Below are 23,610 nucleotides of genomic sequence, written 5' to 3'. Positions count from 1 at the left end.
TCAGGAGTAAGCATTTTCCCAATTAGCATTTTCGTTTGAAACATCAGGAAAGATCACTTACAGATCCCATATCAAAGTTATAAGAATGAACCTAGTGTACTCTACACACAAAGGTAGAATATTTGCTACGCGAAGCCAACCTTGTAGCCGAACAGGCACTTTTGAGACAAAGAAGAAAAGCAACCATACTTCACTTCCTACTAATATTATACATGCGAAATTTTGGATGTATATGTGTATGTTTGTTTAAGAAATTTCCACGTAACCCCAGTGCACAGTTAGTACTATATAAATTTCAAAGTTTGTACATGTGTGACTAAGTGAAGATATTTGTTACTCAATAAAGCAAAATCTACTAAAAATATGAACATATTTTGATGAAAATTAGATCACGTGTTTTATGTATTAAGTACATAGTACATAGGTATTTTTTTTATCCTGAAACTCCTTACTAGAGATAAGCCGTGGCGTAGCTAGTAAGAATATACCTACTTCGACATATAAACTAAAGCATGTTAAAAAATTTACTAACATTGAATTGTCCACAGGTAAACCTCGACCACGAGTGACGTGGTACCTCGAGAACGTTGTCATAGACGATTCGTTCGACCAGAGACAAGACGGGGTGACCGTCAACACGCTGACGTTCCCTAATGTTGGCCGCCAACATCTCAATGCGAGGCTTGTGTGCCAAGCGTCCAACACCAATCTAGCGCCACCGGAAACCAAAGTCTTGATACTTGATATCAATTGTGAGTATCATAAAATCGTGATATTTCGCAAATGTTCTTTTTTTAGTAATTAGGCGTGTTTGGCGTTACATTTATTGTTATAGCTAAAATAAATAATTAGTTTTGGTATATTAATAGCCATATTTTCTATATCAAGTTTTTGGAAATCTAGCTTATTCTAAATGGGAAAATTGTGACTGCGTATTAATTAGGTTGATTGATCAGTTGAATGTAATTGAGCAGTTTTTTGAAATGTTCTCATAATGCTGCCTAAAATTTACCTACTTTGTAATCTACTATCGAGTTAAAATTTTCGTATGATAAATGTGGACGACTTGGCCAACCCTTGAATTACTTATTCTATAGCTTTATGAAATAACAGTTGCAAGATGGAACTACTTTCGACAGTTTCCAAATTTCTCAATATTAATTTCAGAAGTTGTAAACTTAGAACGTTATAGATTTTGTAGGTCGAGATTATAGTTTTGAAAGACGACGGTCGATGAAACTTGAGCAGTTATTTATCATTAGGCAAAGCCTCATGCTGATTGATTAGGAATATTAATTTGATTAGTGAGTAGTTACATAAAATATGTATCTTAGAAGTGTACAGGATTTAAGTGAAGTGCGTATTTAATTGGTATATTTGTAATTCGTACAGTGCAATCTTCATGATTAACCTAAAAATTCACCAAAAAAATATTCTTCTTTTTTTTTATTACAGCAGTATCTATATATTTATTTATTTAAATAATCACACTATTTGTTTCTTCTTTAAAATTCCCGACATGCTCACTTCCTTCTATCTCAACATTTTAACTGCTTGTGTTAAGCCCTAATTATTGTTACAGTAAAACCTATAACTGTGACGATACTAACCAAAGAAAAGCAAGTTTCTGCTGACAAGAGATACGAGATTGAATGCAAGACAACCGGCTCCAGACCAGAGGCGTTGGTGACGTGGTGGAAGAACAGCCGGCAGCTGAAGAGGATGGCCAAGAATGTAAGAGACCTTAATTCATTATTAACTAATTCAATACTCAAAATCTTGAAATGAGAGTATATAAAACGGCAGCCTGAAAATCTTTTTTTATTTATTGATTTTCTGAAATAAACGATCATAATGTGTTATTTTAAATCCATGGGATTTAAAATAACTTGAGTCGTTTTACTAGTTTTTACTCGCGGCTTCGCCCGCGTGTATTTCCCACGGAATAGTATTTTTTCCGGGATGAAAGATACCCTATGTCCTTCTCCATACATCAAACTACATGTATGTAAAATTTCAATAAGATTGGTTAAGTAGATAGCTTGAGGAGGTGACAAACGAACTTACTTTCGCATTTATAATATTAGGATAGGATTAGCACAGCGGCTATTGAAACAAGTCTTATAATGTTTTAACTTCCAGTGGAAATTAATTAGAAATGCATTTAAACTAGAATAAAATTTATATAAAAACAAAAAATCGAGTACGCAAAGCCGAATGTTTACCGAATCTCATTTTAACAAAGAGAAAATACAAAGACAACATTTTTAATATCGCTTGTTTCGTTTTATTTTTATTATTTTCCGGAAAAAGTTTCAAGAAATAACATTACCTTCCTGTAAGCTTCCACAAACAATGGATCTATGTTAACTTTAATGTTAATTATAAAACAGAAACTGAAAAAAACATGTTTTCAACAAGTGTAAACGCAATTTCGTCCTTTCTCTAGTTTTTCCTCAGCAATTTCTTTTATCCTATTGAAATTTAGTTCTTTTCTCTAAATAACTTCCTCAAACAATTCATAGCTTTGTGAATCTTTTGTCATAATATTTCTTACTGGTGACAGCGTTTCTTTTATTCTGCGCCGTTCTATTGTATTTTAATTATTAGATTTTCCCGTTATTTTTGCAGTACGCAAAATGTTTGCCATTGTTTTGCGGTTATTAAGGGTCTCTGAGTAAGCAATGAAAACCCTGTTTTTGACGACGCCTCTCACTTTATGAACTTCGTTAAGCTTTTCATTGAAAAAATTAAATGTTACTGAATTTTCTGGAATTCATGTTTACTGGTTAATATTTTTTGTGTTATTTTTTATATCGTCAGAAATTAAATACGTAAGATCTATATAAGATCTTCATAATTATAACGACTCTTTTAATATGTTTGATAAACTAGTTCAATCCCCGTGGAATAACATTTTTTCATCAGAAGAAAGAAAATTCGCGTCGAATACTTATTACAAAATTAGTTAAACAATTTGTACAAGTATTATTTGTTTGTAAAATCTTTGATACACAGAGAGAGCCGTAGCTATATATATTTTTATAATTTCACCTAAAATCCGCCGTCGAAAAATTTCACCTAAAATCGTCACATTTAGCGTGGTAATTATAAAATAATTAGCTTTTTCCCACAACTTTGTATGTGAGTAATAATCCGATTCCCGTGGGAATTTCAGGAAATTCTTTCTTAGTGCTCCCCTACACTCCTCGAGAACCTACACACCTATATTTCAGCTTTCTACGCCTAGTAGTTTCGTCTATGCGTTGTCTCTCAGTCAGTCACTCGGTAACGCAAGAGATTTTATATATATAAATTGACAGTTGTATACTTAAGTACGTACTTTGTCAAATTATATGAAAAAAAAAGTAATATTGAATATAACCTCTGTATTATAAAATTCTAAAGGAATTTTAGAATAAGGCATTTTGTAATAATGAAATGACGCCATGGGGTCTCTGTGGGTATGTCTATTCTACCCTCCTCAGTTTTTATGCCAAGTGGCCATTGTGATCGTTTGAAGATGGCCCCTGATGGATTACAGAAGGATGACAGTTGGTTTTTCCTTTAATTAACGCGGAAAACTTTTTGTTAATAATATTTAATGTACGGAACAGATGGTAGACGTTTTTTTATTACTGTAATTATTCAAGCGGCTGCGGTAGCGTTTAATACGAATATATTTTAGTAAATTAAAGATCCTAGAGACATTTTAAGTAAGTTTAGTAAAACCATATGGCGTCAAATTAATTAAAGATTATGAGGAAGAAGAACCATTTAAGGGTTAATTCGTGTTGAAACGATAAGGTTCAAATTAGGTTGCACTTGAAGATCTGCGGCAAAAGATCTAAAACCATATGGCGTTAAATTAATTAAAGATTATGAGAAAGAAGAACCTTTTAAGGGTTAATTCCTGTTGAAACGATAATATTCAAATTAGGCTGCACTTGAAGATCTGCGGCAAAAGATCCCAGGCCACAAAGTTGACTAAGTGAGTGTGTCACCCCTCGTGTTGCAGGCTTCCATAGACTGCGGTGACTACTCCCCATCAGATAGGCTGCAAGCCTATTTTCTGTTTAATAGTATAAAAAAAGATCTAGGAGACAAGTAACAAGCGTCTGAATTCGACAATGTTATTCGCATGTGAAGCTGTAATGGCCATACAAGTACATCTAAACTACATGACACTACTGCTAAACTGGAGGTCCCGGGTTTTCTTTTTCAAATAGACCTGGGCCTTGGATGTTTTTCCATATTTGTTTATGTTATAGAATATACTAAAATTGAGTTAGTATTCCATATCAAGTCTCGATCTTACTTTGGGGCAAACTCAATCAATGTGGTTTGTCCCCTATATATTTATTTATTCATTATGAGTTAAACAAATAGTTTTACGATATTTAACCTAGTTTCAGACCCTCAGTACTGCGTCAGTGACTACGTTAGGGTACACACGAGGGATTTCAAAGTCTTGGAATTCACGATATAAACATTGTTCACAGTTCTCAGAAAACAACGAGACACTAAGCGTGCTCAGCTTAGTGCCGAGTGTGGAGGACGACGGCAGGTTCCTGACATGCAGGGCGGAAAACAAACATATAGTCGACTCCGCCATCGAGGATAAGTGGAGGCTGAACGTGCATTGTTAGTATATTCTCTTCCTATATTTGCCAGTCAAAAATTGCGTGTTCGTTAAGTACATAGGATTTTTTTCTTATGAGTTAGGACTGTTAATATAATAACTAAGTGAAACTATATGATCTTTAAGCATGTAAACAATTATGTTTTTGCAATATGCGTATTTATATATATTATATATAACACTAGATGTTGCCCTGAGCCTCGCTCCCGTGGGAATTTTGAGATAAAATATAGCCTATAGCAATCTTGGATAATATGCCTTACTAATAATTAAAGAATTTTTGAAATCGATTCGGAGATTACCCGCCTCACACATACAAACTCACAAACGCTTACGTTTATAATAATAGCATAGATTACAATATATCTGAGTCTGGAGTCAAAATTTCCTAATAAAAATTATCGACATCTGAAGTTAATTAATCTTAATATAGGTATTTAAGGTAGGTGTTTAAAAAAAATAACAATATCTCTTTATTATCGCACAACAAAGGGAACCACCTCGTTACGTTGTTTTAATTTAATCATGCTAAAGCAATGTACATATTCTAAAATTACCAAACCACATTCGTCCAATTAGAAATAATTGCTGCCTTATATAGGAAAACAAATTGCAGTATTTTTTATGAAATTCGACAAACTAGTTATTATAATTGTGATAAATAATTGGTGAAAATATCGAAGCGGTGGTGGTGTAATGGTTAAGACGCCCGCCTGTGGATCGAAAGGTCTCAGGTTCGAATCCCACTCGTGCCACATGAGTTTGTATACCAATCTGACTCATGTATAGTAGTTTTCATCGACCACCACTTGCTACCGGTGAAGGAAAACATCGTGAGGAAACCTGCACACTGGTTGATTCCTATTAACTTGTGTTTGAAATGGAGAAGGCAATGGCAAACCACTCCATTAATAATGTCAAGAAAGTTATTGTGTGTGTTTCATTCCACGTAATAACCACGACCCTCAGCCATGAGGAATACGACTATGAAGAAGAAATAATTGGATATGTCAGAATATATTGGAATTTCAGGATAAAAAAGCTTTTAATAGGAATTATAATGAATTTATGTTATTTATGATAATTGTTGTAAATGTAATTGTAAACATATCAGTAAGTTTTTAAGAGTATAAAGTAAATGATAACGCTGGGTACTTTTGGCTGGCAACGCGGGGTTTTTATCAACCAATCTTGACCATTATTAGCTTCTTTTTAGGTTTAAGATATTTATTCTCAGTAAGAATTACAAATTCACTTCACATGAGAACAACACAAACAAATAACAATATCACTGTCCGGTATGCGCGTACAGATTTGCGTATCTTGTATAAGTGTTCAGTGCAGTTACCCTCACTTAAAAAATACAACATTGATTGAGCGGTCACTACCTCGAGCGTCGAGTGGTATAATAGAATGACGTCAAGCCAAGCCCAAATCAACTGAAAGGGACATCGAATCTCAGAAGTAGTTAACTTTGAAAGTATTAATATATATACAAATGTTAGTATATTATACATCCATAAAATCATACTGTCCAGGATTTAAATAACAATAAAATAACTGCACTGGCCACCAAAATTGTATTAGAGAAATAAGTTGACAACGTTATTCTAATTTCAAATATTTTTCACTGTCAACAAAATTGCCGCCGATAGTTGAGTTGTATTTTTGGTTTCCAATATATATTTACATTTTAATTGCCACTACACAAGAGTTTCATTTATTACGACCATAGATATTGTTCACATACTATATATGCACATTATGTTATGTATATTATGTTATGTACTTGTATTATTATTTTATAATGCACATTTATTTTTTCTTCTCTACAGAGAGACTGTATATATGTAACTGACGATTTAATGAAATTACGTTTTCAAAGTCCACTTGATAAAACTGTGCTATTTCTTTACAGATGTGCCAGTGGTAGATCTTAGGATGGGGTCGAATCTGAACCCGGACGAGATAAAAGAAGGAGATGACGTGTATTTCGAATGCACCGTGAGAGCGAACCCTAAGACCCACAGGCTTGCGTGGTTTCACGGCGTAAGTCTATTTCTCTCTCTTCACTTATTCGTTGCATTTGGGGCTGTGAAGCCACGATATCCGGGCTCATTCATCAGTCATCGTGATTTTATTACCGGTCGCCTGCCTGTTATCAACCCTCCTTGGGAATGCTATTGTAGCCTATCAGTACACAAATAAGTATTCAATGAAATGGCATAAATATCGATTTGGAACATGTAATTCGATGTCGCTTTTTCTTCACCTCTGCGCTTTGAAAGTCAGCAGAATATTTAGTTTCAAGTAAATTTTTGACGTCAACAAGAGATTTATATCATGAAGAAGACAATTTTTCAAATTCAAAATTCTTTATTCAATTTAGGATGATATACATCACTTATTGACGTCAAAAATATTACTTAAACTAAGTCTACTGCCGGCTTCCAAAGCGCAGGTGAAGAAGCGGCGCAACAAACTTCACCGCAGCGTTTTCTCCAAGGACGTCAATTAACAAATATAGGTCTTATACATATATTAAAAATTAGGAGGACGATGTAAGAGATCAGAGGAGAATAATATAACAGATCTGTTAATATCAGACAGGGCGAAGTGTAGAAGACTGTCACGCTTCACCGATAACAAAAATACTAATTAGTAAATAAAAAAATATCCAATGCATTCTCTCATCTATGAACTGTTAAATCATCCTAAATTACATAAAGGCTTGATTTGAACGAACAAGTGATTTTGAAGGATCAGTCATCTTTTTCATTCAACAGAACAACGAGATCTATCACAACGAAGCAGCCGGCATCATTCTCAGCGCGCAGAGCCTGGTGCTGCAGCGAGTGACGAGGGACGCCGCGGGAGACTACACGTGCATGGCCGCTAATAGTGAAGGAAAGGGAACCAGCAACCCCGTCTCTTTGCTTGTTAGATGTAAGTCTGGTGTCATTGTCTTACGTTCAGTGGTTAAGGCCGTACGCCTGTGATCGGAAGATCCCTGATTCAAATCCCACTCGTGCGACATGAGTTTATATACCAATCTGACTCATGTTTAGTAGAGGTTTTTTTCACAGACCACCAAGTTGATTCCGATGAAGGGAAACATCGTAAGGAATGGTTTCACAGGTGCAGGTGCACATTGGTGGAGTTCTCTAGTGTGTATACGTCTACATGCCTCTAGATGGCGGTAGTTAGTGGTAAAAGTCATATCAGATGCCTTTAGACAACTTGAATGAAATCACTGTTAACAATAACAGTCGATATTGCCTTACGATCTACAGACTTCTTTACAGGCCATAATCGTATTTTTCATGGCTAAGAATCTTGACTAAAAATACAAAGGTTCATGTCATCCGATCGGTAGGACAAAGGCAGTCGGACTACGTCGATCGGTAGGACAAAGGCAGTCGGACCACGCCGATCGGTAGGACAAAGGCAGTCGGACCACGCCGATCGGTAGGACAAAGGCAGTCGGACCACGCCGATCGGTAGGACAAAGGCAGTCGGACTAGGCGGAAAGAAGGCTATTATGTGAAATATAATACACGCTTTCTTTTTAATTTCTGGACAACATCGTCGACAATGGACGTGTTTGCCGTTTCCATATTTTGTCGTCATTTCACAAACTAGTTGATAAATTCACCTTTTATTTTTAATATCATCTTTTATATAACATTTGGTACTTATAATAAGAAAGACAATTCAATTGTCCAGTACTCGTTTTACGAACAGTATAAAAAAAATCGCGATTTTACACATTAAAACATCGGTTATCCGGAACTTTTATAACAATTTCCATATTTTTACGGCGCGCCTTAAAGTTTTGTGTAAGCGGGTGTCAGGATTTCTGGAACCACGCCACGCTGTGAGCCTTGAGTATAACGCGTCGTCAGCTCAGCCCGACGTGGCATTACAAAAGGAAATGTCTACTTTTCACGAACAATATTTCACGAGTTAGAATACATTTTTTGGACTTTTAACTTAGCGCATTCTGCGGTGAAAATGTAGATACACTTTGACATTCAAATGTTGGCGTGTTGTTGTGATGTTAGTTACCACAAATTTATGGTGCTGACGACCGTCACTCATAATGAAATGGTACATAAAGAAGAGTCAGAGAAGACAAATTAAAATCCTTTATTGTAGTTCTAAAAATAGCCTCTTTTTTAACATAGTCAGAGGGTCTGTAAATTCTTTTGTTAGACGTTTCGGAAGCGCCGGCGACAGTTGCTGTTGCGTTGTATATCTAGTTATTTTTATTGATATACTCATATTAATTTATGTATTTAATGTATGTACATTCATTTATATAATTATATGGTGTAAATATAAACCTTAAATAAAACTACCTGAAATTTATTCATTTTAAATAGTTCATAAGCTTCATAACTTTATTATTTTAGTACTAATTATTACCTATTAATTTTCTTTATTCCCTTATCAAAAGACGTCTCCGAGATATTAATTTTTCCATTATCCTCGTAATTATCTCAAGTTTCGCCCGCGGTCGGAAGGATATCAATCTCAACTTTGATAGTTGCGAGCCGTGTCGTTAAATCTTTCATTTCTGCCCTGCTGCACTTTTATAACAATATCGAAGATAGTTTATCCGCAGTGTCTTGTGTCCGCAGTCACTTGATCCAAAAATGTTTACTTGGGTAGAATCCGACTGAATAACACTCTCCAAAATTTGTTTATATGTTTTAACCTGAGCGAAGTCGGGATGGGTTTCTAGTCTTGTTAAATTATAGCACTATCACACACACTAAAGCTTAAAGAGTTCAAAATCTCGAAAACTTTGGTGAAATTGAGATTAAATTTTGAGAGGCTGCTAACTCGTCGCCTATTAGAAGAATCTCCAATTCATGAACGAAAATATGTTTTAACCCGAGCGAAGTCAGGATGGGTTTCTATTCTTATTAAATTATAGCAGTATCACACACGCCAAAGCTCCAAATCTCGAAAACTTTGGTGAAATTGAGATCGAATTGTGACAAGTTGCTAGCTCGTCGCCTCGTAGTTTATAAAAATATTCTGTTTTAGATGCACCAATTTGCGCTGAGAGAAGAGATGGTGAGCTGTTCGGAGCGTTGAAACATGAAACCGTCTCCCTCCACTGCTCAGTGGATGCCAACCCCGCTCTCGTCTCCTTCCACTGGACCTTCAACAATTCTGGAGAGCAAACTGAAATTCCCCCAAAGTAAGTTTTTTTCTTTACAATTCTGGGTTTCTGTTGTAGGGACAAATTTTGTTAATACTTTGAAGAAAAGAAATTGAATTCAATCTAACACCATTAGTAGCAAAAACATTTACTTAGATGAGAAAGAATAAGAAAACATATTCTTGTAAAATTTATTTCAGTAAAAGAAAATGCCCTGCTGTGTATTAAAAGAAAAATACTCACTTTTTAGATGAGAAAGAAAAAAATTAAAAAACATATTGTAGTAAAATTAACTTTGATAAAAGAAAATGCCCTGTTGTCATCAGTACGAATAGAAAAAGAACAAATATTATTGTTAATTGTTATTGAATAGAAAGGTTCAGTAATTCAATCAAATAATGTAATCCACAGTATCCATCTATAGCAATTTAGATGAAATCCCAGTCGTATTATATTATATATAATAAGACTGGGATAGATGGTAGATATACTATCTACATTTTTATCTAAAGAGAACTAAGAGCCGGCTCTATTGCTCCATTGCGCTGACGTAGCACGTTGTTTTCCATTAAGTTTTGAACTCCAAACAATTTCTACGATACGCTGTCCATCGAAGAACATCAAAACTACAGGGAACGTTCAAAGGATGAGTTATCTCCCTTTTTTCAGGTTATACAGCAGTTACGGCCACACTTCTACCCTCAACTACACACCGACTACAGACATGGAATATGGGACGCTGGCGTGTTACGGAGAGAACTCCGTTGGACAACAGAAAGTGCCCTGTGTGTTCCAGTTGGTAGCTGCCGGTACGTTGATTCTACAGAATTTTAAATGCTATATAGATATAAATTAGTTCGTTCGTGTGTATATAACTATCGGATCGCTAGGGTAACACCATCATAAAATATAGCCTACGTCATTATCACTGAAGGTTTCCCCTATCTCTGTGGCAAATTTCATCAAAATGGCCTAGAGGTGTGTGAGTTTATCCATTACAAACAAAAATACTAATCTTTTCTCTTTTAACGCTCATGAGTATTTTTAGGTTTAAAGTTATGGTTATTTGTAATGAAGCCGTCCCCCCATTCTCGATGTATTACTTAATAAGAGCTACCTCATTATTTCTTAGAACTAATATGTTTCTTAACCGAAAAACGCTCATGAGATCGAAGAACAGGCCAAAGAAGAAATGCACAAGTAGGAAAATATTATAAAACTGTATTTTCTCTGCTATGACCCTTTGTTTTTGATACTATAGAAATATCGAAACTTCCTGTGGACTTTGGACTTCTCACCGACTATATACACGTTTCATCTTTCAAAACTTCAGTTTCGTATTTGTAGTCCCACGTATAAATCCATACATTGACATTTGATATTCTTCTCAGGGCGACCCTTCCACCTCCAGAACTGTAGCGTGGCGAACCAGAGCATCGACTCACTCTACGTGGAGTGCGTGGAGAACTTCGATGGTGGCCTCCCACAAACCTTCCTAATGGAGCTATTGGAACTACCATCTTTGATTGTAAGCTATATAGTATTTGCCTATATAAATACATTAGGACAAATCACACAGATTGAGCTAGCCCCAAAGTAAGTTCGAGACTTGTGTTATGGGATACTAACTCAACGATACTATATTTTATAACAAATACATATATGATAAACATCCAAGACCCGGGTCAATCAGAAAAAGATCATTTTCCATCATGACCGGACCGGGGATCGAACCCGGGACCTCTCGGTTCAGTGGCAAGAACTTTACCACTGCGTCACCGAGGTCGTGGTTGTAATATAGATAAAGCAAATAACAAAAACTAAGAAGACATTTCTATAGAAATAATAAGTAGTGGCTTTGTACTTAATTTCACTGTTAAATTGTGTATATAACTATCGGCTCGCCCCAGCTTCGCTCGGGCAAAACCCTCATAAAATGTACGCCTACGTCATTACTGAAGGATTCCCCTATCTTTGTGCCAAATTTCATCAAAATGGCCTAGTAGTGTGTGAGTTTATCCATTACAAACAAAAATACAAATCTTTTCTCTTTATAATAGGTATTAGTATAGAAATACACGTAAGAAGAAATCCAATAGCAAGAATTATATGATTCGAGGATCATATCATCTCTGTGGATAAATCTTTAAAAAAAAGTATTTTTTCCTGATTTGCTTTGATTGCTTTGTGCCTGAGTGCCATTGAAAAAGATGAACAGATCTTCAAAATAAATAATATGGGTATTATAAAAAGGTCTTGATTCTCTCTCATACTGTTTTGTATCAGTACAGAAGATATTTTCTTCAAATTCACACTAGAGATCGCAAAAGGAAACAATACTGAATTAATCCCAAAATTTAACACAACATACGAATATAAGTAATGTACGAATGTTGTTTTAAACAGGTTCGTTACAACGTCTCCACAAACCGAACGCCACCATACTTCGAGATCAAGGGTCTACCTCCGGGCGTCAGCTACCGGATCGACTTGTATGCCGTCAACGCCAAGGGCAGGAGTGATGTCTCCACGATAGAAACTGTCACGCTGAAAGGACAAGCTAAATTTACTGGTATGCTGTTAAAATTCATCGGAATAACCTTCAATGGTTGAGTTTTTTGGTAAAACTAATGAGAATGAACGCTAACATCAGTAATTAAATCTTTTTAGGTGAATTCCATTTTCTTTGTAACCTTTGTTGACCTTGTAATACATACCTATGCATTTGAATAGATAAGTTTCTTAGTTTACTCATGAAAACTGGAAATGTACAAGGATGGAAGGAAAAACATAAAATATTGTTTCAAATCACCATCAATAAATAACATTTGCTCAAAAATTAAAAAAATAGTGCTATTCATTTTGGAATTAAGATCATTACGATACTGTTGTCTGTATTTCATAGTCTACAAAAATAAATAAAATTATATACAGTTATTTGGTTCGCATAATTTTGCTAGTAGAATTACTAAGGGCCAGACTCGACAGGAGCTGTCCTATGCTGTGCTCTCTGAAGCTAAATTTCAATAAAGCACTAGAAATTCGTTTGTCCAAACACAAATTATATTGCACCACAACCAACCCCTTGAGCGATCTAAACAAATATAATTTTTGACAAAAGATATACAGGTTGATACAGTTTACACCTAAATAATAGGTTTTAAAGAATTTTATAATGCAAAAATAAGTGCGCTGAATAATAGAATTGTTTGATCGAAGTTTATCCGGGAACTAGTAGAGTTTGGCCCATATTGGGCACTATCAACTTTAATGGAGTACTATCAATAGGGTCCCAGAGTAACATAGTTCATGTGTTAAGTCATTTGAGTCACGAATCAGATAAAGCCTTTTGCAATGATGTTATCCACCAACAATTTCACGGCTACTAAGGGTGACTAACATGTTTTATCTGATATTACTAAGCTGTATTTTGATTTATGTGTAAGTAATTATTTGTATCTAAGCACGATCAACATTTAAAATAAACGTTTGTCTATATGTAAGACTTTGAAAATAAATTGTAGGACTTAAAACAGCCCAAACAATTAAATTAAAATTTTAAAAAATTAATGTTCGAAAAATATCTAATATTTTCTTTTATAAAACAAGGCAACGTTGGTTAATGATTCTTAAATTATAATTGTTTTGATGTAAATAAATTTATACCGTAGGAACTATAATGATCTGAAAAATATAGGTAGCGAATAACATTTTCTAGACAAACACAAAATTTTACAATACGTAAGAATAAATTTCGATCAGTAAGTTGTAAGATTTTGAATTGACAAACATAAAGTATAGCCCAAAGTTTAAAAATAAACTATAAATAAATATTGTCTACATGTTTTAGAACAGAAGTACTTAAATGTCATTAGAAAAGTCAAGAACTGGCCACCGAATAGTCGGTTGCGCATATTTTGTTCCTTAGAATATCTAGCATTAAATTGAACCAAACGAAATCGTTCCAAAGCGGAACTATACCCAATTAGCTACATACAAATGCTATAGCCGGCTTATTACTAGAATGTTCCGTAATAACCGTCTTAGCAACACGCGAATGACTTCATTTGCAATGATTCTAGGCTTTGGAAATGGCGCGAAATTGTGATGCACGGGATTTCGATAAGATTTAGCACAATTTCATTTTTTGCGCAAGTTCATAGAAAATTCGATGCTGTAGGTATAGTCCCCTCATAGAGGATGATTTAACAAGTTTAGTTATGATTATTACAGTACAAAGAGAAATAAAGGAATTAAAAATGGCCAAAATCTAAGCTGCCATGTCAGTTATATTTGCAACTATGCAAATGCAAATACCAGGTTGTAAAAGCTTATGTAGGAAAGTGTAATAAACTTATGTAGGAAATGAAATGCAAAACTCATTTCGAAATAAATGTTTGATACAATTTGCATCTATAAGGTTATTATTGTCGTTAATTTCAAGTAAAAACAAAGTTCTAAATAAATCCCTTTTGTTCAATGTCATAAAGAGTGGTTTTTAAAGCGTTTCGATCGCTGCGGCCGTGCTGTCATTGCGATCCGTCAATTTTCTTGAAGAAGGAATAATTTCCAAAATCAATCATTCACAAAATTGATATTACCACAATACAGAATTATTGAAAATTCAGATAGTAAAACTAATTGTTATCTTTGTTAACATTTGAAAAATGGTAATGACAGCGCGGCCGCAGCGGTAGATACACTCCGAGAACCACCTAATAATATTCTCAAGAGAAATTAAGACGTGTGTTCTTCTATGTTGATTCCCTAGTAAATACTCCATTATAAACGGCATATAAAATTCTCCATACGCTAGTGTATTAAATTTAATGATCAATTCTTATGTTATGATCATTGTTTTTTGGCAAAACAAACTACGTTTAGTCGTGCAAATGAGATTATATTTCAAATTATAATCGGCAAAACGAGAACTGATCGCGTGTAGCGAGCCATGCTCGTTTATAACAAGGGCTGCTGGCGTTTTATCGTTTTTATGCAGTTATTGTTCAGAAACCGAGTAACGGTTATTGCGTCTGCTATTGGGGCTATTAAGGGATTTTTGTACAAATTAAACTTTTTCATATCGTAAATTAGCATTTTTATTCCCATTTGTATTCATTTAGTTCAGAAAAACTGGTCAAAATTCATATCGCCGTGAAAATTTCAATGGATCATATTATTACACAAGAAATACTGATAAAATTGGTTAATACGACATGGCATACTTTGAATTAATGATAAGTACTTACCTATAGTCTATTTATCAAAATCCAACTTCTACCAGGCGAAAGCAGTACACTCGGGATATCTCCAGTGCTGGCGTCTATAGCAGCAATGTCTGCATTACTGGCCACAGCCGTGTGCGGAGTTCTAGCAGTGCTATACAAACGACACTCTTCGAGGCATCGTCATTTGCCGGCAAAGCATGCGCCTTTGAGGTAAGTCTTACTAAAGTCATCATCATCATAATCGGCCATTATTTAAATCCATTTATGGTAGGCCTCCTCCATTTGACTCCAACGTTGGCGGTCTCGAGCTTTAGCCATCTGGTTTGGGCCCGCGTGTCGTCTGGTGTGGACACGTGGTCCCCATTCCAGAAGTCAAGCAAGCAAGAATTAAAGAAGCAACAGCGCAGATATGATTTGCAAATAACACATTACTTTAGTTGTTGATGAAGTCATGTCTCTTAGAGCCAATAATAACTAAGCAGAGTAAACTAAATGTAATGAATTCTAAGTTCTCCACTACGATGTGTAGAAATTTGAGGTAAGTCAAAATACTGCTAGCTAGCTGAGCGCCGATAGTGTAAGTAGTCAGATACTATGTCAGCATACAATTTTGCATAAACACAAGTAAAAACCAGCAATGTGCGTCGAACTTGTGGAGATTCAGCGAATTCTTTCTTTTTTGCGAACTTTTGAAATCAAAAGAATCGCAAGTATATTCGACAAACACCAAAATGCCCTGCAAAAATATTGCCGAAGAACTACGTACATTTTGCATTAGCTTTTTTTTTATAGAACCTTTATTTTCCAAATTTTACGGGTGAAACTGAACTAGCAATAAAGTAGTATATTATTCTAACAGTGAAGCAGTGTACGTAGAACGAGCTGGTCACTGCCCCACTCCAGTGAAACAAGAACTGGAGTCAAGAGCAAGCAGCGCCGAGCCTCGTGAGAGGATAGGTGCGCGCGGAGCATTGCTTCACGCGTCTGACCCTAGAGAAGATGACGCAGACCCTGATATCATACCCTGTTTGTATGGTGAGTTTTATTTGATTAATGACAAATTGTATGTTTTTATTCGAAGCCATAAAGACAATGTGATAATTTGACATCATTAATTTATAAGTTATTCATCATCAACTGTTATGAGTCACACGTTACTTTATCTATTTAAATGGTAATACAGTTCATGAAACAAGTGACATTAAAATAGCTGAAGGTAATGATGAAATATTGCTTTCATACTACGTTTTTAATTATAGACGTATTATCATATTTGTTGTCCTTTGACATAGCTTTTTTATCTCCGAAACTATCTTTGTTTATCGTTTTGTGAATATTACAGGTCATTTCAACAACTAAATAAAGTAACTTCAACAATGCAACTAGATATAGTTATTTCTTTCCGCAGAACGTAGGCCAGTCTCTAACGGGTATATGAGTCTTCAACGGCCGCCGTCTGCCAACAAGACGAAACTCAGCGGTGATGACGTTCGCGCCGAGCCAGATGGCTCCTACTACACTGATTATAGGAAGAAGGACTATAAGATACCTTTAACTAGTGTGAGTATTTATTGCAATATTAATATAAGATACTACTAGTTTCGGCTGTGCGTTGTCTGTCAGTCAGCCATTCAACGCAAGAGTTCCAAGCGAAAACCGCATCAATGTCTTCTAATTCTAATCTTCGAAATTATAATTTTAGAGATAATTAGACATTGGTGGCATGTGGGTTACGCTTAGAATAGGTTCACGACATATCTTCCCGTGTATGTCGTTCGAAGCGACTGGGATACAGTCTTAGCAGCTGATCGAGGCTAATCAGGGTAAATAAGCGGTGGTGGTGTAATGGTTAAGACGCCCGTCAGTCGAAAAGTCTCAGGTTCGTATCCTACTCGTGCCATATGAGTTTGTATACCAATCTGACTCATATACCTAAGTAGTTTTCATAGACCACGACTTGCTTCCTGTGAAGGAAAACAAACATTGGAAACCTGCACACTGGTGTACAGTTTAGTTCACTAGTGTGTATGCGACTACCTGCCACTTGATGGCGGTAAGTAGTCGTAAAAGTTGTGTCAGATGTCTTTAGGCAAAATCTGACACCAGTGTTAGCAATAACACACTCGATATGATGATGATGATGATGAGGGGCCATTCCCATGGAAGGTCAACGTTATGCAGCCTTTTATATAAATATTTGTAAATTATTGTACTTGGAACACTTGTAAAATAACTTCTCAAGTCTCAATAGTTTGTTGTTGACCGCATGGCGAGCGTCGCTGGTGGAACTTTCCTCAGTCGACCGCGCCTCCCGTGCAGAGCGATTCTCTGGATATACTATGCGTATTTTAACTGCGTTTATCTATTGCGTTAATGTATATTATATAATATCTATTCGTGTGTTGTAACTGTATCTATTGTGTGAATGAAATAAACTTATTGTGACCATCTGTTGTTTAGTGGATCACCATGAGGTGATACACCTGCACATACGCCTGCAGTTTGATACACCGAAAAGTTATTTTCATACTTTTTCAAGTTTTGTTTAGGACTTCAATTTATGTAACTTAAGACTTTTGATAATACATAGTTATATTTTAGATATCTGCTACTATTAACTTAATAAGTCTAATGTTCAATGGTATATTATAATGCTGTATCGAACCCAATAGTCTAGATAGCGAACAATCTTAGAGACCACTACGAAGTAAACAAAAGGCATTAACCTAATCTTTTTTTGTTACAGTCATACCATAGTTTAGGCCGCGTGAACAAAGGTGTCAACGCGTGCAGCCCAAGCTCCGTCTCCGGGGTGACATCCTCCCTCACTGCCCATAGACTACGACCAGAAGTCGTCACGACGTCCCACAGAGTCCAGGAGTCCTGTATATAAACCCGCCGATGTACATAGACCCTAAGTATTGCCTGTGTTCCTTTTATAGCATAATATTTTGTAAATTCGTCTTAATGTATTGTGATATGCTTGGGTTTCGTCCATGTTTGATGGGGTAATCATGACATTAACTCTGTAAATACTTAACTTTAACTTACGATTATTTTATCTCCATTAATTTAACTTAATTCTACAAATACTCAAGGCGTGAATTTCAGCGATTTAATTGATTATAAAAGTGAAGCGGCAATAATAATTTGTTATAATTATTTTTTCACAAAGAGCTACCTTACTATAAGTTAGTCTTTGTGACTAGAGACCTTAGAGTCACTGAGTCAGAGGAGTAACTATAATGAAAAACGAAACGAAAAATTGCCATACTACTTTACTATAGTACCCTGAAATATTAGTGGTAAAATCTGTAAGCTAAATATGTAATTTCAATAGCTATAAAGCTCTGTGGTCGAAACAGGCCTGAAACTTACAATTATAAAAACAAATTTCTTGAGTAAATGATAAAAATGCTGTGTACGTGACGTTCCACATTTTTAGTCACTCATATTTTTGTAATCTGTTCCTCATAAACTATTCAGAGCAATTGTAAACAGACAAAAAAAAACCAGAAGGCACGTTTAGCCGTGACACGTCAAATATTTATTGCACCAGTCAATTTTGTCGTTAATTTTAATCTGCGCAGATAAAAAGCAAAGTACGCCAATTTGTCTAAATGTCTGTAGCGTGCAGGTAAGTCAATGTTAAAGTGACTGGTGCAACTCACCCTAACATATGTCGTTTGTTACAAAATGTAGCACTGTTATGAGACAATAAAATGACCAGTTTGGTGTACTAGTGAGATATTACTGAAGCAATTGTTAGAATACCAAAAGTGGGTGATACCAGAAGTATGAAGAACAAATGTTGAACGTCTATCCTTGATTGATACTTGGAACTTGAGTAGAAGAAACGAGATAGCTTTTGTCTTACCGCCCGTGATGGTATTGTGTGGCTATGAAAACTGCGGAAGGGTGAATTTTACAACCGTTTCAACGCGGCGTGTGGCGTGTCATTAGTGTCGCACATTTTTTAAAAAATAAAGAATCATTTTTTTAAATTAATAATTTATAAAATTAACATTGTTCCAGTACTTTACTTATTTATAAAAAAAAAGGATAATTAAATTGATTACTGTGTATTGTACAATTTAATAAATACTAATGACAGCCCGCGGCGGAGTTCAAAACGCACGTGAAATTCACCCGGAAGTGTTTTTTTAAGAATTTATTAGCAGTAAAATTCTAATAAAAGTAAGTCTTGCTTGCATGCTGGTCTGAAAGAGAAGAAATGGCTGGAGCGAAAGAGAATTAGAATATGCGATCTGCTTCTCCTCTCGCAGATTGTAATAATCTATCAAGGAAAAGGGCTTTAATCTGGATATTCTTCTCATTGGCGATAAGCTAGCAATTTATCAATCAATTTTTGTTGAATCACTATTTAATATCAATTCCACCAATAAAAGCCGGTCATTGAGCTTTGCTTGACAGGGTTCATAATTGTACTTTTATTTTATATTTCATCGTGTCAACTTTGTGGATGCAATAAAATGTTATGTATAGAACTAAAGACAGCTAAACGTGGCTTCAAGTTTCTTAACCCTTGGCCCTGTCTATATCGTATCTCGTAAAGACGTGATAATGTATCTGTATCCGCCAGTTTCATGGCCCACATCCGCCATCGCGACCACACGCGAACTGTCGTTAAGTTGAACGACAGCATTTATCTACAGTTAAAATGAGATAGCGACGGATTGTAGTAAGGGCTATACTACGATAGGAAACTTTTTCTTCTATTTGCTTGGTGTTAGTGGCCAGTGAATTGAAAATCTGATCATTTTATAGATGATTAATAGTGGCCAGTGCTGATGTTTACATTATGATAATCGAAATTTTAATTTTAAAAAATAAAACAATCAGTAAAAAGGTGAATTTCACGAGCGTTTGAACGCGGCGTGTAGCGTTTCATTAGTGTCAGACAATTTCTTTGAATAAAGAATCCCTTTTTTTAAATTTCATATTTATAAAATTAACATTATAGCAATACTTAGTTATAAAATGGGGTAGAAACAGGCCTGAAACTTACAATTATAAAAACAAATTTCTTGAGTAAATGATAAAAATGCTGTGTACGTGACGTTCCACATTTTTAGTCACTCATATTTTTGTAATCTGTTCCTCATAAACTATTCAGAGCAATTGTAAACAGACAAAAAAAAACCAGAAGGCACGTTTAGCCGTGACACGTCAAATATTTATTGCACCAGTCAATTTTGTCGTTAATTTTAATCTGCGCAGATAAAAAGCAAAGTACGCCAATTTGTCTAAATGTCTGTAGCGTGCAGGTAAGTCAATGTTAAAGTGACTGGTGCAACTCACCCTAACATATGTCGTTTGTTACAAAATGTAGCACTGTTATGAGACAATAAAATGACCAGTTTGGTGTACTAGTGAGATATTACTGAAGCAATTGTTAGAATACCAAAAGTGGGTGATACCAGAAGTATGAAGAACAAATGTTGAACGTCTATCCTTGATTGATACTTGGAACTTGAGTAGAAGAAACGAGATAGCTTTTGTCTTACCGCCCGTGATGGTATTGTGTGGCTATGAAAACTGCGGAAGGGTGAATTTTACAACCGTTTCAACGCGGCGTGTGGCGTGTCATTAGTGTCGCACATTTTTTAAAAAATAAAGAATCATTTTTTTAAATTAATAATTTATAAAATTAACATTGTTCCAGTACTTTACTTATTTATAAAAAAAAAGGATAATTAAATTGATTACTGTGTATTGTACAATTTAATAAATACTAATGACAGCCCGCGGCGGAGTTCAAAACGCACGTGAAATTCACCCGGAAGTGTTTTTTTAAGAATTTATTAGCAGTAAAATTCTAATAAAAGTAAGTCTTGCTTGCATGCTGGTCTGAAAGAGAAGAAATGGCTGGAGCGAAAGAGAATTAGAATATGCGATCTGCTTCTCCTCTCGCAGATTGTAATAATCTATCAAGGAAAAGGGCTTTAATCTGGATATTCTTCTCATTGGCGATAAGCTAGCAATTTATCAATCAATTTTTGTTGAATCACTATTTAATATCAATTCCACCAATAAAAGCCGGTCATTGAGCTTTGCTTGACAGGGTTCATAATTGTACTTTTATTTTATATTTCATCGTGTCAACTTTGTGGATGCAATAAAATGTTATGTATAGAACTAAAGACAGCTAAACGTGGCTTCAAGTTTCTTAACCCTTGGCCCTGTCTATATCGTATCTCGTAAAGACGTGATAATGTATCTGTATCCGCCAGTTTCATGGCCCACATCCGCCATCGCGACCACACGCGAACTGTCGTTAAGTTGAACGACAGCATTTATCTACAGTTAAAATGAGATAGCGACGGATTGTAGTAAGGGCTATACTACGATAGGAAACTTTTTCTTCTATTTGCTTGGTGTTAGTGGCCAGTGAATTGAAAATCTGATCATTTTATAGATGATTAATAGTGGCCAGTGCTGATGTTTACATTATGATAATCGAAATTTTAATTTTAAAAAATAAAACAATCAGTAAAAAGGTGAATTTCACGAGCGTTTGAACGCGGCGTGTAGCGTTTCATTAGTGTCAGACAATTTCTTTGAATAAAGAATCCCTTTTTTTAAATTTCATATTTATAAAATTAACATTATAGCAATACTTAGTTATAAAATGGGGTAAATGGGGTAATGTCTATGGAAAATTTCATTGACAGCCCGCGGCGGAGTCAAAATGTTGGTGAAATTTACCCAAAAACATTTTCAATTGGTTAATTCATTTAGTTATCAGGTTAAAGTGAAGCATTAAATTAAAAAAAAAACTTACAACCTGTTTTTGTAAAAATATGTTTTGTCTTATTCTATCATATTTATTTTCTGCAAAATCTTACACGATTTTTAACTGTATAAATAGGGTAGGTAAAGGCTCGCCATATGAAAAAGCCCTTACATACGGTCGTGCAAGATGAGAAAGACGTTTCCACAATTTAACACCCAAATTGGTCATTACAATCGTTCAACTGTCAGGTAAACGATGTTTTTGTCAATAAATCGTAAAAAAATGTTCGGATTTTTTTTTCATTCAATTGCGAAAGTAAATAATGTGAAATGTGAATGAATGAATGAATGAAATAATTATTGAAAAGTAAAGCATAACAATTAAGAAACAGAAAATAACAAAAAATATGTGTGACATTTTTATACAATGTTGTAATAGATTGAGTTTTGTTATTCATTGACTGGATTTACTATTTTTGGATGGTCTAATGATTTTGATTCTAATTTAAGGTGTTCTAGTATTGAAATTGTCGTTAGTCGCTAATAGTGTCTCGAAATACCCGAAATCTGTCATTATGGAATTATTGGATATAAACAATGTACCAATTGACATTTTCATGTATTGTCGAAAAGATTTTTATGTAAAATAATTTAGTTATTATTTTATAATTTGTCACTCAATCAGAATATCAATTCTGCCATTCGTTTGCTGTCTATACCGTCAACAACAACTTTGCAGCTGCTGGCTATCTTACCCTGAATAATAAAGACGAAGAAGACCCCAGGTCACACTGAAAATTGTCATTTTCCATTTTGATCTGACCAGGGATCGAACCCGGGACCTCCAGTGTAGCTGTCCGGCGTGATGACCATTCATGGTCACGGAGTCATCGGTAATTACAAATTTATTAATTGTAGGTAACTGAGTTCATTTGAACCAGACAAAGAAAACATCAAAATGCTTTTTAATTAAAGACAAATGTATTTATTATCTACGGTTAATTTTAATTAAATCGTTTCAGCAAATAGATTCAACTGTACAAGCATCAGAAATCTTTGATACAAAACTTCGTATTTAATTAAGTAAACTGTACATTGTACTAAAACAAAAAGAGAAAATCTTATTTTCTGTCTTGTAATTAACTGAATGAATCGCTCAAATTATTTGAATTGTAAAATAGTTTACATTAATTAGGAGGGCGTCAAAGACTAAATGACAACTAGAGTGAACTTATAGGTAGATAACTAAATCTTCTTCATCAAAATTAATATACTTATATATAAATATAAATTAATATATATATGTCTTGGGTATATTTTTTGTGAAGTCTAATCATTGTAAAATGAAAAAAAAATTCATATGAAATAGATTTTATTTCATGAACATAAGAAAAGGCTTTTCAACTTACTATAGGACTTGTTTGCTTTCAAAAAATTATGATATGTTGATATAGGAGAGTATTTAATAATATTATAGAAATCAAAAAAGTTGTACCTACCAATTTTATAATTGTAGTAAAACAGGATCGCAAAAAGTCTAAGTCCAGGTGTTTCAAATTTTACACAACATTTATTTTTTTATTCAACACTAAACTGAAAAAAATATGTTTTAATAAAACCCGGATATAATGACCTAATTACTTATCATACCAAAATTTTCACAATTAATTACTTTAATGACGCATAAATTAATTTCTCATTAAAATATCAAAACGATGAGCGTTTTTGTCATTAAAAATGTATCGATAATAAATTGTATTGCTGGATTAAGTGATAATTTCGGTGACATGAATATTTGCATTATCAGGAAA

The 23,610-nt window shown here is 34.7% G+C and overlaps 1 protein-coding gene across 1 annotated transcript in view; it reads left to right on the top strand.

The window, feature by feature from the left end:
• side-IV (sidestep IV) overlaps window positions 1–22,046 on the top strand; it is a 251,975-nt gene extending 229,929 nt beyond the window's left edge. The window contains exons 8-20 of the mRNA XM_053757521.1: window positions 549–752; window positions 1,583–1,734; window positions 4,503–4,644; window positions 6,561–6,691; window positions 7,429–7,588; window positions 9,698–9,854; window positions 10,485–10,624; window positions 11,207–11,343; window positions 12,222–12,387; window positions 15,100–15,253; window positions 15,903–16,078; window positions 16,452–16,603; window positions 17,790–22,046. Of these exons, the coding sequence (XP_053613496.1) occupies window positions 549–752; window positions 1,583–1,734; window positions 4,503–4,644; window positions 6,561–6,691; window positions 7,429–7,588; window positions 9,698–9,854; window positions 10,485–10,624; window positions 11,207–11,343; window positions 12,222–12,387; window positions 15,100–15,253; window positions 15,903–16,078; window positions 16,452–16,603; window positions 17,790–17,936 (2,018 nt within the window). The 3' untranslated portion in view covers window positions 17,937–22,046. The remainder of the gene's footprint in view (window positions 1–548; window positions 753–1,582; window positions 1,735–4,502; window positions 4,645–6,560; window positions 6,692–7,428; window positions 7,589–9,697; window positions 9,855–10,484; window positions 10,625–11,206; window positions 11,344–12,221; window positions 12,388–15,099; window positions 15,254–15,902; window positions 16,079–16,451; window positions 16,604–17,789) is intronic.
• Window positions 22,047–23,610: the final 1,564 nt, after the last annotated feature.

The sequence above is a fragment of the Plodia interpunctella genome, chromosome 17, assembly GCF_027563975.2.
Source record: "Plodia interpunctella isolate USDA-ARS_2022_Savannah chromosome 17, ilPloInte3.2, whole genome shotgun sequence".
NCBI lineage: Eukaryota > Metazoa > Arthropoda > Insecta > Lepidoptera > Pyralidae > Plodia > Plodia interpunctella.
This window is presented reverse-complemented; position numbering and strand designations above follow the sequence as displayed.